General features: G+C 29.9%; 1 protein-coding gene across 1 annotated transcript in view; it reads left to right on the top strand.

Annotated features, from left to right (window-relative positions):
* The window catches only part of LOC148282229 (neurotrimin-like), a 131,643-nt gene extending 116,305 nt beyond the window's left edge, over positions 1-15,338 (top strand). Inside the window, exons 5-9 of the mRNA XM_088225413.1 lie at positions 8,275-8,403; positions 12,389-12,526; positions 12,616-12,765; positions 14,009-14,077; positions 14,352-15,338. Of these exons, the coding sequence (XP_088081539.1) occupies positions 8,275-8,403; positions 12,389-12,526; positions 12,616-12,765; positions 14,009-14,077; positions 14,352-14,497 (632 nt within the window). The 3' untranslated portion in view covers positions 14,498-15,338. The remainder of the gene's footprint in view (positions 1-8,274; positions 8,404-12,388; positions 12,527-12,615; positions 12,766-14,008; positions 14,078-14,351) is intronic.
* The last annotated feature ends 1,012 nt before the right edge of the window (positions 15,339-16,350 follow it).

Here is a 16,350-nt window from a genome sequence, read left to right as displayed (position 1 = left end):
TCCAAGTTACCTTAGAACCTTCATACCATCCAGGGGGTGCAAGGGGAAAAATTATCATGCGTGGACCATGGTGCTAAAAATTGATAAGTAAGGGTTTTAAAATACAGCAGCACTCCGTTTATCCGAACTTGAGTTATCTGGATTGCCAAATACCCGGATCGCTTAGGGGAAATAAAAAAAATGGAGATTTTGTAATACCCAATGAAAAGGGAGCTGCTGGTAAACGAGTTTCTTCGTAAACGCAATTAAATTACTGGACGTGTTTTAGTAAATTATTAATGTTATTATAATTTTCTGTATTATTTTTAATGCAATTAAAAAGATATCGTACATAACATTTTGCGTTTTCTTCCAAAACTGCCTTAATTTATGGTGAATCCAAGTATCCGAATTTATTCATATCCGGATAGTTGGGGTTCAACTTCAACATAAGGCATTTGATCGCATACTAAGTTTCAGAAAATTAAATTGATATTTGGAACAATTGTTAAATGATGAAACAATGCTGTCGAATGGTTTGAAATTCCACTTGAAACTTTAGTCTTTATTTTTTTATAGCCAGCATAAATTGTGCGTTTTGATTATAATTTAAAAAAAAAAATATTTGAAAAAATCTACCTTCTAATATTTTTGTTTGTTTATTTATTTATTTTACTTAGTTCTATGACTAACACAGTCTAATACAATATTTAAATCAATACTTATTCTCACATTATTTTTAACTATTGTACACTTATTGCTCTAAAGCGTTTTATGTATCTAATGTTTAAAAAATATTGATTTGAATCAATATGATAAAATAATCAATATCACGATGTGAAAGCTAGTTTTGTTTGCAAATATAAATTATTAAAGTTAATATTAACTTTAATAATTTAGATTTTCATGTGTATATTTTAAAATAAACGAACTTCCTCTGGCTTTTTAAACTATACGTACGTGTGTGAGGCCAAAATAATAAAAGTTGGGAAAAAGATCTAGTAAATTTAAATAAATAATTTAGATTTTCTACCGCAATATTTTCACCAACAAAATACATAAAGATTCTTACATTCAAATACAAAAAATGCAGTTATCACATGAAAACATTACATTTTATCTCTACTTGAGGTTGGAATAAGGAAATAAAATTCGGAAAAAATCATTGTATCACAGGTTGCGTAATATTTTCCCCTTCATACTGAAAATTCCTTTTTCTACCCCTTGGTATACTTTCGTAACTAAGCCATTCCAACCTCATAGGGGGTCATTACGCCTTCGCACAATTGCGTATAACATATTGCACCCACCTTAAACACATTTCTGGAAATATTAAACAAGGAATGAGATTTGGCCAAATGCATTTGGTAGTCTTATTACGTTGGAAAAAATATAAAATAACACGTTATGTTTATTTTTTCATCAGCATAATTCATTTTACTCTTTAAAAATATATAATACCACTTCGGCACCAGATACAAGAATGTTTAAGAAAAAGTGTAGATAAATAAGGTACTTACTGTAAATAATTATATACATTTCCATGTCTTTATTGTTTTACTTATCTTATTAAAGAAACAATTTTTTTAAAAGCATCAATCAATTTGTTACAACTGCTTTATTCAATTGTTAGATACATTTCACTATAGTACATTCATTACACATCGCTTAACCAACATTGACTGATTTGGAGAAGAATTTATATTTCCGTCTAAACGAAATAGTCGTTGGCGTCGTTTCAATTTCAAAATCACTAAATACATTATTACACACGATTTTATCTGTAGCGCAATAATGACGAAATTAGGTTCTTGCTTCAAAGCTTAAAACTTGTGTGATATCATTGTGTGTATGCATTAGTGCTCAATTAAAGTAAATCAGTGATTATTTATAATATGCACATGATGGAAACATAATAATATATTGACATATTTATATAATTCGTTTAGAAATAATGTCACTTTAATTTTACACGTGAAAAAACTCATTGCATTTCTGTTATAATCTGAACACCTTATTTTCTTTGTTTTTTTATGTACAAAACAACCGCGTTCAACAAAAAAACAGAAAATTCACAAAGTTAAAACTTTGAATACAAAAGTTTTACCATTTTGTTAGTTGGTTCACTGTACCTGCAAAAGGCTCGTTTATCATATTTAATTATTCTATTAACATATAATTATATAATATACCCTGGGATAAATTGTAATTAAATATATATGTTTGTTAAATTGTATCGCTGAATATTTACAAACTTTATGGTTGCTTATTTTGTTGTTAAATTCATATTTTTTTTCAAATCCTATGTATTCTGGTCTCAATTAAAATAGAAAATTAACAGATTTATTTTCAGTTGTCTAGTAAAAACTAATTTTATATACAAAATTTAAATAATAAAGAAAAACCTTTTTTTTTAAAAAAACTTTAATTACAATTAACTGACTAATAAAATTTGTATAAATATATATTGTTTTTTACTGTGTAATTTTTGCACCACAACAGGGCAGGAGGCCCAATGACAGTGGTGAATTACATCAAAGAACACCCAGGCTTGAGAAAAACCAAATTTAAATTTTGTGTTCTCACCGGAATTCGAACCTTGAACTTTCCGTGTGTGAGTCAAGCACCTTGACCACTATATCAGAGACCACCACATGCTAATACATATGTTTTCGCACTGAAAAAAATATTTAATTTTTAAAGTTAACTTCCCATTGCAATCGGAGCCCCTTCCAGTTCTACTTTTTCATCTATATAAAACACGACTCATTTCATTCAAGGGCAGAGGTTTTTTAGTACACAAGAAACCGAAATTATTTTGAAACCATACAAAATCAATAAAATAAAATCCAATCTAGAATTTAATTTCAACATTTTTTTTCATTGTAATTAAAGGTTTATTATAACAATAAGTCTAAACGCTTTTTCACGAAAAATAAATAAAAGGTTTATCGAAACGTTTTTCCTTGTTTTTTTTGTTAATATAACATTTTTTTAAGGCTTATTACAATATTTTTTCTGAAAAAAAAGAGAATATATAATTTGTGATATTGTCCACTTCCACCGAACAAGAAATAATAATTAAAGAGGGAATAAACATTTATTAAAATATTGTCATTCTACCTAATATTTTTTAGCACTGTAAAATTCGTTCTTTCCAAAGTTCAGATAAAATTTGTATTTTATATATTCAGTGACCATATAACCTTAATTTCTTTTGAGAGTAGGCTTACGGATAAAGACGACAATCATTATTATTTTAACAAAGCTCCTTGATCAAACGAAACACGTTCCTTTACAGGTATGACTGAATCCTACACCATTATATTATTTTCTTTTCTGAATCTTTTTTTACACATAAATAAGTCTTAGAAAGCACTAGACATTTTACCAAATAATTATCGCTACTCGCATTTTTGTAATCTACCGCATTATGAATAAAATATAATACACGCATTCACAGGAACATAATTATTTTTCTTATCATCAATTCCTTATCGTCAAAAACTTCATCAATGTTTATGCCTTTTGGAAGCGCTACCTCGTTAAGAAATTTAATAATGTTACTTAAGACATTAATATTTTTAACGTCTCTAAGGAATTTTTTCGATCCAAAAGTCTTTTGCTTTTTCAACATTTTCATATTTTATGTATGTACCTTTATGTGGTTGTTATATTTACATATCATATTTATGTCTTATTTATACTTCTTATTTTATTGACTTGAAAAAACGTATGTAAGAATCAAGATAATATATTTTGTAATGGACATATACGTAAAAAAATATATTAAAGAAAACCGATTACATTTTATTAAACATATTTCAATTATTTGGATATTATCCAAGATGGGTCTAAATATCCATACGCTCATTTTAAAATATAACATATTAAAAAATACAATTTCATTAAAAAGATAATATTTCTCTCGGGCCCTACAAATTTTTCAAAAGTATTTGAAGCCGCACTTTTTGAAGTCAAGGTATGATTTAAGATCAATAGAAAGGTAGTCAATAACATTAACGATATGCTGAGGAAACAGTCATTCTTTTTTTTTTTTTTTATGTTATATATTTTACTATTACAACCAATATTTTTACTTACCTGTGTAATTTATTCATTGCCCCTGAGGAGTATTGAGAAATGATATAAATGACGCAGTCCTCCTAGCTGACAGCGAAGAGGAACTGCAATCCTTGGTTACAAAGGTTTACGAAGTGTGCAAGGAGAGTGATTTGCTAATGAATGTACAAAAGTCGAACGTCATGGTCTTTGAAAGAAATGTAACTATGACTGAATGTAAGATTGTAGTGAATGGAGATAGTTTGAAACAGGTCAAAGAATTTGTTTATCTGGGTAGTATGTTTACTAGAGATGGAAATATGGACAAGGATATTGAAAGGAGGGTTAGTGCCGGTAACAGAGTTAATGGTGCCTTAAAGTCTGTCGTAGCAAATAAGTGTCTATCGCAAGAGGCTAAATTAGCAGTTCATAATGGAGTTCTGGTACCAACCCTAATGTATGGAAGCGAAGCATGGAGTTGGAAAAAAAGGGACGAAAGTAGACTGAATGCTGTTGAAATGCGATCCCTCAGGCGAATGTGCGGAAAAACAATGTATGATAGGTGCCCTAATGTCGAAATTAGAGCAGAATGCAAGGCTGAGTTAAGCATTATCGACAAAATTAAGAAAGGTCTTTTGCGATGGTTCGGTCATGTGGAGCGAATGAATGGTGAAAGAACGGCTAAAAAGATTTATGATGCGAATGTGTCTGGTTGTAGAAGTCGAGGAAGGCCGAGAAAGACATGGCATGATCAAGTACAACAAATTCTTGAAAGTGGTCATGTGAAAAGTCGGAATAATCGACGTGCGTGCATGAGAAGATGTATGAATGTGAAGGAAGCAAAGGAAGTGTGCCAGGACAGAGTGGTGTGGCGTTCTATCCTCTCTGCCTACCCCTCCGGGGAAATGGCGTGATGGTTAGTTAGTTAGTTAGTATATAAATAATAATTTTTCAACAGAATGAACTATTTGATTTTGAAAACAAATAATGTTTTTGGATCCGTTTATGTTGTTATTTATTTGACCATCTAAAATTATTTCATTTTTATGAGAATTCGTAATTCTATTCATAGCAGAAAATAAGTTTTTTTTTTCTTCCGGTGTATTATCAACCCTCCGACATTGGCGATCACTGCAGAGAAAGCATTTCTGTCCCACGCTACTTAAAACCGGCCCTCAATTCTTCTTATTGGATATATTTGCCAAAGCGTTTCCCGTTGCTTTCTCTGGTGGATTTTCCTGTCGGAGTTACCTTTCCTGGTAGGTTCTAGTTTTGAGGCGTCAGAAACTCGCCTTGCATCTTCTCGTTATTTGCTGTGATCACACCGTGATAATTGTGATCTCATTGTCCAGGGTTCGCAACGTGGATGCTAGCGACTTGGACTAGTCAATAGTGCTGGCGGCGGATTACAACTGGGCATTTTGCGGCATTTTATAGAATAACACTCTCCAGCAAGATGTGAATAACTGCGACTCCGACAGTTTGAACTAGTTAAATGTTACATTTGTTTTTTTATTACACAAAAAATAAAAATAGTTTTTTGTGTTAGGTAATTAGGAATTAAAGAAGCATTTTCAAATAATTCACCCCTTATTGAATGTTTCCAAAAACGTATTAATAGCTTGCGCCTTCTCACTATAATTATCCCTTCAACCGCTGTGAGTAATTTATTATTAATGACTTATTAAACTATTTTATTTTATCTTTTACTCGTTTGAGTATTAATCAATAGATAAAAATAACTTAGTCTTCTTTGCATCACAATATTTTTTTATTAATAAACCAACTAGTTTCGACAACACATTGCTTTCTACGGGGTTAATTACAAACAGCATAATTATGTAAACAGTGAGGGGTCAGTGGATGTGATAAAGAATATAAGAGTAGAGCGGGAGGTCAAAATATGGGTTTAGAGAGGGAGAATAAATTCAAAATAGGACTTTTGCTTTTATTATGTGCTAATTAATAATATGTAAATTGTTATTTTCCGTCTGTTTTATTTCTAATATTTCTTAATTATTTAGTACATTTTCTTTTGTTCTTGTATAATATTTCAAAAACTTCTTCTAGGTTTGTTAAGTAATCATTTGTAAAGATATGTTTGTTAAAATATAAAATACAAATAGTAAATACTAACACCGATAAGGTTCATTTTTCAACATAGTTTTTGAATATTTGAGATAAAATTTCGTGTTTTTCAATAATAAAGAGTTTTGTTTATTAAGTAATTTTTATTTTTCATTAATGATTTTTCATTTGAATTATTCTAGTATCATCCAACAAAAAAACACATGTAACAAAAAAGAAAATAACACAGTAATCTCATAGCTAGTCGGAACTGAAACAAAGAACCTTGCGATAATAGTAAACATATTAGCAAGTAATCGGCGACTAGCCAACTGTTACATGCTAAGAAATTTGGCCCTTCGGTCCTCATACAATTGGTCCTTTGGGCCTCGTTTATTGTCCTTGCTGGCCTCGTTTGATTAATTAGGATCATGGGCACTGTGAAATCTTGCCCTTTCGAGCCGCACAGTTTATTTTTTGCTATTTGGAGCAATCTGAATGTAATAAAGAGCAATCTGTCACTCAGAATAATGCTTCAAAAACCACATAAAATGTTTCGACGGCCTCCATGGTGTAGTGTTTAAGACGATTGATTTACACACCAAAGATTCCGGGTTCGTTTCCCGGTAAAAAAACAAAAGTTAAATGTGATTTTTCTCAAACCCAGGTGTACTGTGCTATAAATCACCACTGTTATTGGGCCTCAAGGCCTGTTGTGGTGCAAAAGATAAATAAATACAAAAACAGTTTTATAAGCACGCGATTATTAACGTTGAACAAGATAACTTAAAGCATATATAACTAATTCAAATTGAGTTTTTACCGCGAAATGTAACGTTAAAGTATTTGAGAGCTGTATCGTATTCCGTATTAACGTAAAGCATCGGCCGACGGCCTTACGAAAGAGACTGTCGATTTTGTATAACGTCATCTCTGTTGCACGCGTCCAGTGTAGAATGAGTGTGTGAATGACAAAGATGGCGCTATACAAATAAAAATAGGCAAACTGTGTCTTTTTGTATGTCGCCGTTCCTTTCAGTTCATTGATTTGAGCATCAAAATTTCTACAAACAAAAATGTTACTCCTATTTGCTTCGAAAATAGGTCTGAAATTTCTATGCACGAGTTTGGCCGGTCACCACGCCACAACAAAAACTCGCGAGTAAGATAAAAGACCAATAAGGTCGACTGATCATAATTTTTTAAATTATTACTTTTATCAATCGGCATTTATCATCGTTTTCATACACAAAACTGTACACCATGAGGCCGACTAATCTCCACTCGATTTCTTTTAGCACTATTTTTCCATGAGTTGAAATTAAATAAATTAAACCGGAGAAGAAAATAATAAATCCATATCTGCCCACCCGTATTTTACCGGACCGAGTGGATTGGCACGATACGTATGAAACAGGCCCGTGCATGACTGACACAATCATATATTTATATATAAGATATATAAATATTGACAAGGGCATTGCCGAAGCTATTACGCTTAAGATTCTAGGTCTAACAATAATATTTAACATATTTTAACAGACATTGCTACAATTTTAGAGAAAGGAATAAGAAATTCCAGGCATTTGTAGGATTTACGACCTGTCATTGTCTAGTTTTACAGGTCATTTACCGACTGTGTAATATTCATCATACTGCAAATGTTCGAACATGCACATATTGTTATTCTTCCATCTGTTTATTTTTGTTGCATTATATGTAAAAAAATAAAGCTAGATTAATCTTACCCACATCAATAAAAGTCATTTTACTTAAAAAAGTAAACAAGTAAAAGAGTTGAGGAAATGTGAATATTTAAGCAAAGAGAAAAGGGTGAATTCTACACAGTGTCTAAAATGATAATTTGAATCAGCAAAAGACAGGTTTAATGCCCTGTAAATCTTTTCCAATCTGTTTTGATAAATAACAATATTGATTGGGGTAGAATCTAGTATTGTCTTCAAACATTTTCAGACAATATCGTTTATAACACTGATTATTAATACTTATTTATAAAAGTATAAAATTGTAAAACGATTTGAAGGCGATGCCTATAAGGATTAACTCAAAAAATTGTACGAGTATGTAGTTTTTGTGGTTTTACTGTTTTTGTTACATTTGTGCTTGAATTTATTTGTAATTTAATGATTTTTATTTGTTTAACAGTGGTTACAGTGGAAGGTCCCGTTCTGAACATAAGTCGTGTGAGCCGCCTACACATGGGTGCATACTTGTGTATTGCGTCCAATGGTGTACCGCCAACCATCAGCAAGAGAATTATGCTCACGGTGCATTGTAAGTTTCCGAGTTATTTCATTAAGTCCCTCTGGTAAACATTTTCCAAAGAGAATAGAGGGCTTACCAACCCAATAAAAAACCTTAATGCTAGGACGTTTTGGGTGACATTGGACCAAAACCAAAGTAAATCCAATTGACTTTTTTTGGTGTTAGAATTGGTAAGGTTAGGTAGACATTCAGCTCAATGGAAACACTAAATAGAATTACATACATTTTAGTTACACTAGAATCCAACATAACATTGCGCCAAAACCAAAATAAACGCGATTTACATTTAATGATTGTTTGCAATGTCGTAGCGAGGTTTCATTAAAATTCATATGATTTGGTAAGATATTTCAACGTTGGAGTCCATAGTTAATATGTCACTTTTAAAAATTGTGATAAACTTGCTGGAAATTGGATTTTAAACCTCTGACTTATTTCGGACCTCCGATCTGTAAGTCCGCGACACTATCCTACTTGACCACAACCACATTCAAAACTTTTTAAAGAAAACCTATCTCACTTTTCTTTATTGTATTATTTAATTAACAACATATTTGTTTTGTTGTAAAAACTAAATTTATAAACTGATTCACAGCCTTATTTGAAAATCATAATGCAGGTTTTGAATAAATTATTATTTCGACAACACCTGATGTCTAAAAGAAGTGACATGTGGGATTCTTATTTATTTTATTTTATTATGTTTTATGCTATGTTTGTATGCTATGTAATGTAAGGTTTTGTTTCAATATTTGTTTTTAAGTGGGAAAAAAACAGTTGATTTTGTTAGTTGGCAGCCTCCGTGGCTAACTGGTTAAGATACTTGACTTACGTATGGAAAGTTCCGGGTTCGATTCTTGGTAAGAAAACATAAATTAAGTGTGATTATTCTAAAAAAAAACGCGAATCTTTTGTACACCAAAAATTTAAAATTTACTGTTCAGTTAAGCTAAAAAACAATGTTTATGCAATGTGCTGATCTAAAAATAGGCCACAAGACCTTTAAAACGGATCTGGGTAAGTGGATGGGGCTTTCAATGTGGTTATTCTCAACCCTGGGTATTCTGGTATGTAATTCACCACGGCTATTGAGCCTCCTTGGCCTGTTGTGGTGCAAAAAAAATAAGTTACTAAAAAACTACCGAATCGGAGTATTTTGAAATGAAGGTTGTAGGTACATATTCTAATTTTATTTGTAATTTTAGGAATATTTATTATTAATTTATTTACTAATAAAAATGGAAAATTCGTCATTCTAAAACGTCATTCCAGATTATGGTACACAAGATTAGTTTTCATTTTACGTAATGAGAAACGTTAATATATTAAATCTGTATGAAAATTGTATTGCATTATAAAATATTTAATTTCAGAATCAACTAGACCAAGAAAAAAAATGTTATTAGAGTAACATGGGTTAGTTGGGTATCACCCGTTCATGAAAGGAGTGCTCTCCGAAGACTATATATATATTTTATTTTTTTTAGTTTATTATTTTTTTATTAAGAAAAAACAACAGTTGATTTATAAGAATAAAAAATATAAAAAATAGTAGATACATCCAGTTAAAGTTTTTCACAAATATAATGAGAGAACATATTACACAGTAAAGAGAAAAATAATATATTATATAAGACATGAGAAAAAAAAAGCTCGTAAGAAGGTTACGGGATTAGAAAATAGATGGAAGAGTGGAGGAGTGGAGGAGAGGGATTTTCATAATATATTTGACAGATTAAAAATTTTTATATTATAATAAAATAAACATAATTAAAGGAACATAAACTTATTACGCACTGACAAATGTTTTAAAAAGTTTTTTTTTAAGTCACAAAATTTTGTATTAAAAATATCTAAACGTAGGAGCAACTACGATACTAGTTTTGAAGGTATTTATATTTAGCAATGAATTATAAAAAAATGAACTTGTCGTGTTGACTTTACGGGACAATTGATTGAAATACGCTCCTAGAGATATGGGCTATGGATAGAATTGTTTAAAATTTTGAAGAGTAAAGGCAAATCAGAAATGCTTCTACGTTTAGTAAGGGAAGTAAAACTATGAAAGGAAGATGAGTCTTCATACGAGTCAAAATATGTAAGAGATTTACGATCCAGAAGTAGTATAACGTTTCTTCAAATTGAAAAAACGTTAAAAACGCGAATTAAAAAGTTACATTTTATAATGATTTCTTACTCCGTGGTTTGTTCAAATTATCGATCTAAAACCAAATATCTTAACAGTTTCAAATTATGTTGTAATATTTTATTTCTTCCTGGTATTTATCGATTCATTTATTCCATAGTAAATACGTCAAGACTTATTTTTCTTAGAATAACACAATATAAAAGAACTTTTCGCTAGAAACTTTACACCATGCCGTTACTTTATACTGCCTCACAATTGGATTCTCAGGAATCGAATTACATTGCATGCACTCACAATGTATTTGATTTTATAAGCATACAAAGTAATAGCAGGTCATAAACTTCAAATTCACTCTAGAAACCTCTAACTATGCATTTCAGCACGATACCGTTCGTTGTAAATCTGACGACATAGAATCTCAAAATTGGTTACACATTTATTAATTTATTATATAAACGGCCTAAGCCAATAACAACAGTTTCACGAAAAAACATATACACAAGAAACTGAAAAAAATGAACATAAAACCATGCAGCAAAGACAGACAAGGGCAATAAAGTAATGGAGTACAATACATTCATAAACACGAGAAACAGCTTGTGCACCACATACCGCACATCGCATCTGAAGACATAAGTCTCCTTGGCGTTGCCTACATTCACGGAAAATTTGCTCGTTGTCAAACGAAAAAAGCTACCCGAAGGAACTCTGAAATCTGGTAGCCTTAGCATCTTTGTGCTGAAAGAAAGTAATCCTCAAGTACATATATATACTTCATTGGATTGAGAAAAGAGATAAGTGAATTCTTCACTGACTGGGATTAAATTGATTGGACATGATCAATTCGCCGAAATGATTACAAAACTTTTTAAAAGCCTTGAAATTCTTTTAAGAAGCAACCAGATCTGTATATCTGACAGGACCTATAACAGGGCCACGGATAGTAGCCAGAAGCCCCATTCGGTAATCATAGAGAAGGAGAAAAGGACAAGATTTCAATATAAAATATAATTTTATATTTAAACAGTGAAGAAGAACATTTTAAAGAAGGAAATATGGAAGTCTAGGCATGCTGATAACCTGTCATTGGCTGGGTTAAGTGACAACTTAACACAGTGATTACCATTAAATATTCTGCCTATATTTAATCATCCATCTGCTAAACTTTGTATTTTTTTTTAATTTATCGACTTTAATAAACATAGCGTAGATTTAACAAAAAAAATACAGAAAAAAATATACAAAAAATATTAATAACTATAAAAAGCAATACAAAAGAGTCAAAAAATAAACCGGGTTGTGTTCCCGTGGCTAAGATTGCGGACTCACAGATCAAAGGTTTGAGGTTCGCACCCTGCGTTATCACATCTTGATATCCATTTCTAAAAATAAGTTATTTACAAGTCGTGTGCAATTTGTCAGTCATAAAAACGCGAATGTTTTTTAAAAAAAAATTGTTTCAATTAGGTTATTAAAGTTAAATTTTTTAAATATGTTAAAATTAATACATATTCGACTGACAAAATACAGGTGGAAACTTAAATATAAAGTTTATATTTGAAGCACTAACTTTGTGTTATTCATTATAATAAAATAAATAAAACAACTTTGTTTTTAACCACTAATTTTTATTTTTCAGCGACCGGTTTCTAGTTAGTAGCGTAAACCTTAACAAAGAAGCTTGTTTGCTTTGAAACCGGTCGGTGAAAAATAAAAATTATTGGTTAAAAACAAAGTTGGAAGCTTAAATATTTACATTTTTTAAAAAATAATCCACTTTTATGTTTAAAAATATTAGCAGATTAATTATTAACGAATATTAAATTAATTATGCTTTTTTTTCAGTTCCACCTATGATTTGGATTCAAAACCAACTAGTTGGTGCCATAGAAGGAATGCCACTAACTCTAGAATGTAACTCGGAAGCTTATCCAAAATCTATAAATTATTGGACTAGGGAAAAGGGAGAAATCGTACCCCAAGGTATAATAAAGGCGCAAATTCTCCACCTTTCAATGTTACTTAATATTACACTGGATTATGTTTGATTAATTCTATGAGCCGTTTTATAGGTGGAAAGTTTGAGTCACATTTGTCGGATAACGTGTATAAGATGCACATGAAACTGACAGTGAAAATGATGACGGAAGGAGATTATGGCACATACAAATGTGTGTCGAAAAATTCCCTAGGAGACACAGATGGAACCATAAAAGTTTACCGTAAGAAAATACTTTATTTTATTTTAAACATTATTTATAGACTGATAAAAATTAGTCATATCTTAAGATTGAAATTGTGTAGACAGAAGTACATAATTTACTTTTATTAGTGGACTTCGTGGTGCAATGGGTAAGATGCTTGATTCACACGGAAAATTCCGGGCTCAATTCACGGCGAGAGCAGAAAAAAAGTGATATTTCTTAAACCTGTGTCTATGTATTTAGGCCTCCTGGGCTGTTTAAAAAAATATTATTTCAAATAAATGTTGTTTTTAGTCTATTGATATAGCCAAATGGAGATCAAATTGAACTACTTTTAAGTTTATTTGGCATACAAATTTTTAGTATTCGTGATTATATAAAACTTATGATAACAAATAGTTATTTCAATAAACAGAAATAATAATTTTTATTCCTATTTATTTCATTCAAACAAGATTTTTGCTTCTTAACAATATTAGTGATTTGCTTCTTAACTATTTTACTGAGCCAGTATATTTTTCATATATGTATATCTGCATTAAAACAAACTATGAACATACCATAAAAAAATATTTATTTTAACTGATTATTAATTTAATTTATTTTTAGTTATAACTTATTTTTAAAAAGTCTTAAAATTTATTTAAAATAAAACACTTTCAATGTTTTACCACATACACGTTTACGCTACAAGGTTTTAGCTATTCTGAATTATCCATTGTCGGGTATAAATATAGTCAAACTAGTAATGTTTTTATATTGAACTTGTGTGTGATAAAAAAAAAAAGTGTTTTATAAAAATAAAAAGTAATTTAAAATGTTTTTTCACAAAGTTAATGCTGTAACAATAAATAATAGAGTGTGGCCAGTATGGCAAAAAAGGCAAACCAAAATTAAAAAACCAACTAAAAAATACAGCTTAATTTCGCTTGGTATCTATCAGTACCTAAATACTATTCTGTATTTTTTTTTTTTTTTTTTAATACGCCTCCACTCGTTTGCGTTTGCATTCTGTATATTTAGTTAAGTTTATATTTACACCTTACGATGGGTAATTCAGAATACCCGAAACTAATAGTTTTGTTATATTAAACTCGTATGTGATAAACAATTACAAAATGTTTTATTTTAAATAAATTTAAAATGTTTTTCTACAAAGTAAATGCTGAAACAATAAATAATATAAAAATAAGTCTGTCAAAGCTTTAAGAAATTAGGAAAAATAATGAATGTAATCTAATTACTGTGTTTCTTTTACTAGGTATAAATAGAAAAGCTTCTAATATGATGGAAACAAATGACATAAACAACGTTATCCCAGGAACCCAAGGTATTTATTGTGTAATCAATTTCACTATGTTAATTAGCAAAAATATTTTGTATACACTCATTAGATATGACGATAAGCGCGCAACTCCGTACGTCGCGGCGTGGCATCAAGAATACGCAAGTTTGTAAGGTTTGCTTACAAAATAAAACGTTGAACAAATGTAAAACGTAATTACCAACGAATAATTTTACTTTCGTGCGGATGTTTGCTTTGTAAACGAATGTGATTAAGCCCAGGAATGTAAGAAATGTAACGTTTTCTAATCTTTTTCCAGATCTCAAACTTCAGGGAACTCGGCAAATGGAACAAGACGACTACTATAATGGAGCCGAAAGAAGCAGTTTCTCAAAATTATTACTCCTTGCAGTATGTTGTAACGCTTGCCTTCTTATTGGACACGCAACGCGGAAAGAACTTTAATACTTACGAACGAAAGACAATGAAAAGTATTCTAAGTGACAATAAGGAGTGTGTTAAGTGCTTCAAAACATTACATAAATGTTTGTTTTTGCTGCATTCAATTGAATTAGAACTAATTTACACCGTCTGCAAAGAATTCATTGTGTTAGTGACAAGCCTCCAAACTAGATTTTTTTGTTTTCTAAACCAATTTCGTGAATCAAATACATATTTATGTTTGAAAAAATTGTCAATCTGATAGGCATTTTCAAGTCAAATCCATTAACCAGAATGTACATAAGACGAATTAATATGTAATTGATTAAAAACACGTTAAGAATGATAAAACAACTTAGGCGAAAATTCTTCTTTTGAAACCTTAGTCCTAAACATAGTCGATAACGTGTCCAAGAACAACATTTATTATCAAAAATGTATTGTACGTATATACCTACACTACGTTTTGTGAGATTTATTAAAGCGAATTAAATTCTTAATTCTTTAATAATTACATTAAAAAGCTTGTGAAACCACAATTTTTAGGGTTTTTACGAGTAAAAAAAGTTGTAAAATCTTTCATTTCCTTGAGCAAAGTAGGATACGTAATATCGTCGCCAAAGTAGGTTATATTTCAAACATCTACCCATACCATCATTTTTAAAGCGTACATTTTTTAGTACGCAACGCATATTTCTCGTCAATCGTTAAGATTTTTTTAAACTTATCATTATAATTTGTATAAAAGCTGCCGAAAATGAACTATTCCATAATTATTATTTTTTCTTTAAAAAATGTTCGCCAAGAAAGGTCTTTTTTGAAACATTTATTTTTAATACGATAGTTGTTACGCCTACCCTGTAATTCCAACATTATAACTTAAATCAAATTGGTAATTGAAACCTTTTTTTATTTATTGAACTTTACAAACTTAATTAAATAAAGTAAATGATCTTATTTAATATCAGTTTGCAACGAGGATTATAAATTTTATTTGTACAAATATAAAGACATCGTTTTCAGAAAACATACATAATATCTCGATTAATGGAAAGTAAAAGTGACATTTATAAATAGTAATAATGTTTTTTATTGATAATTCTTGATAAAACTTCATTGTTAATGATTATGATAAAATTATTACTAAACTTATCAATGAAACTTCTGGGTTTAGTTTTACTTTTTATTATTTTGATTAACGAGCGCTTACGCCTAAGTAGGCATCTTCAAGACTGTCTTTGTCTCTGAAAGCGCTCGTTGGTCAAAATAATAAAAGTAAAACTAAACCAAGAAGTTTCATTCATAAGTTTATTTAAAATTTTATCATAATCATTGATATTTATAAACATAAAGTGTCTCTTATCACTGAAGTATGCGCGTCAAAGTTTTTGCCTATATATTTATTATGTAAAATTTATATAAAATTTATTTTATAATTTGTTAATTTTATGTAACATTGATATTTAAAATACCTCACATTGAACCCAAAAATATTTTTTGTTTACTATGCAAAACATAAAAGTGGAAAGATTTTATGTATTTAAAAACCAATAATTAAAAATTCAATAAATTTTTTAATAAAACGGTTTTTTTAGAAATGAAACATTTAAATTTGTTATAATTTTAAAACAGTTTATTTTTTCTAAATCTTAAAAGAGTATATATGGTTCTTGAAACTTCTGAAAAACCGTAATAAAAAAAAATCTAATTTCAAATTGAAATTAAGGAAACTCCTTCTACAAAACGATTCTTTTGTCATAATTTCTACATTGAAACATTATCAAAACATATCATTATCAAGCTTTTGATACATAGAAAAAAAAATAGGATTGTAGAACTAATGAGTGAAAGATTTAATCATTGTTTTCAATACTTAC

Source organism: Micrasema longulum, unplaced genomic scaffold, assembly GCF_059751315.1.
Source record: "Micrasema longulum isolate JH-2025_06_02 unplaced genomic scaffold, ASM5975131v1 h1tg000357l, whole genome shotgun sequence".
Taxonomy (NCBI): Eukaryota; Metazoa; Arthropoda; class Insecta; order Trichoptera; family Brachycentridae; genus Micrasema; species Micrasema longulum.
This window is presented reverse-complemented; position numbering and strand designations above follow the sequence as displayed.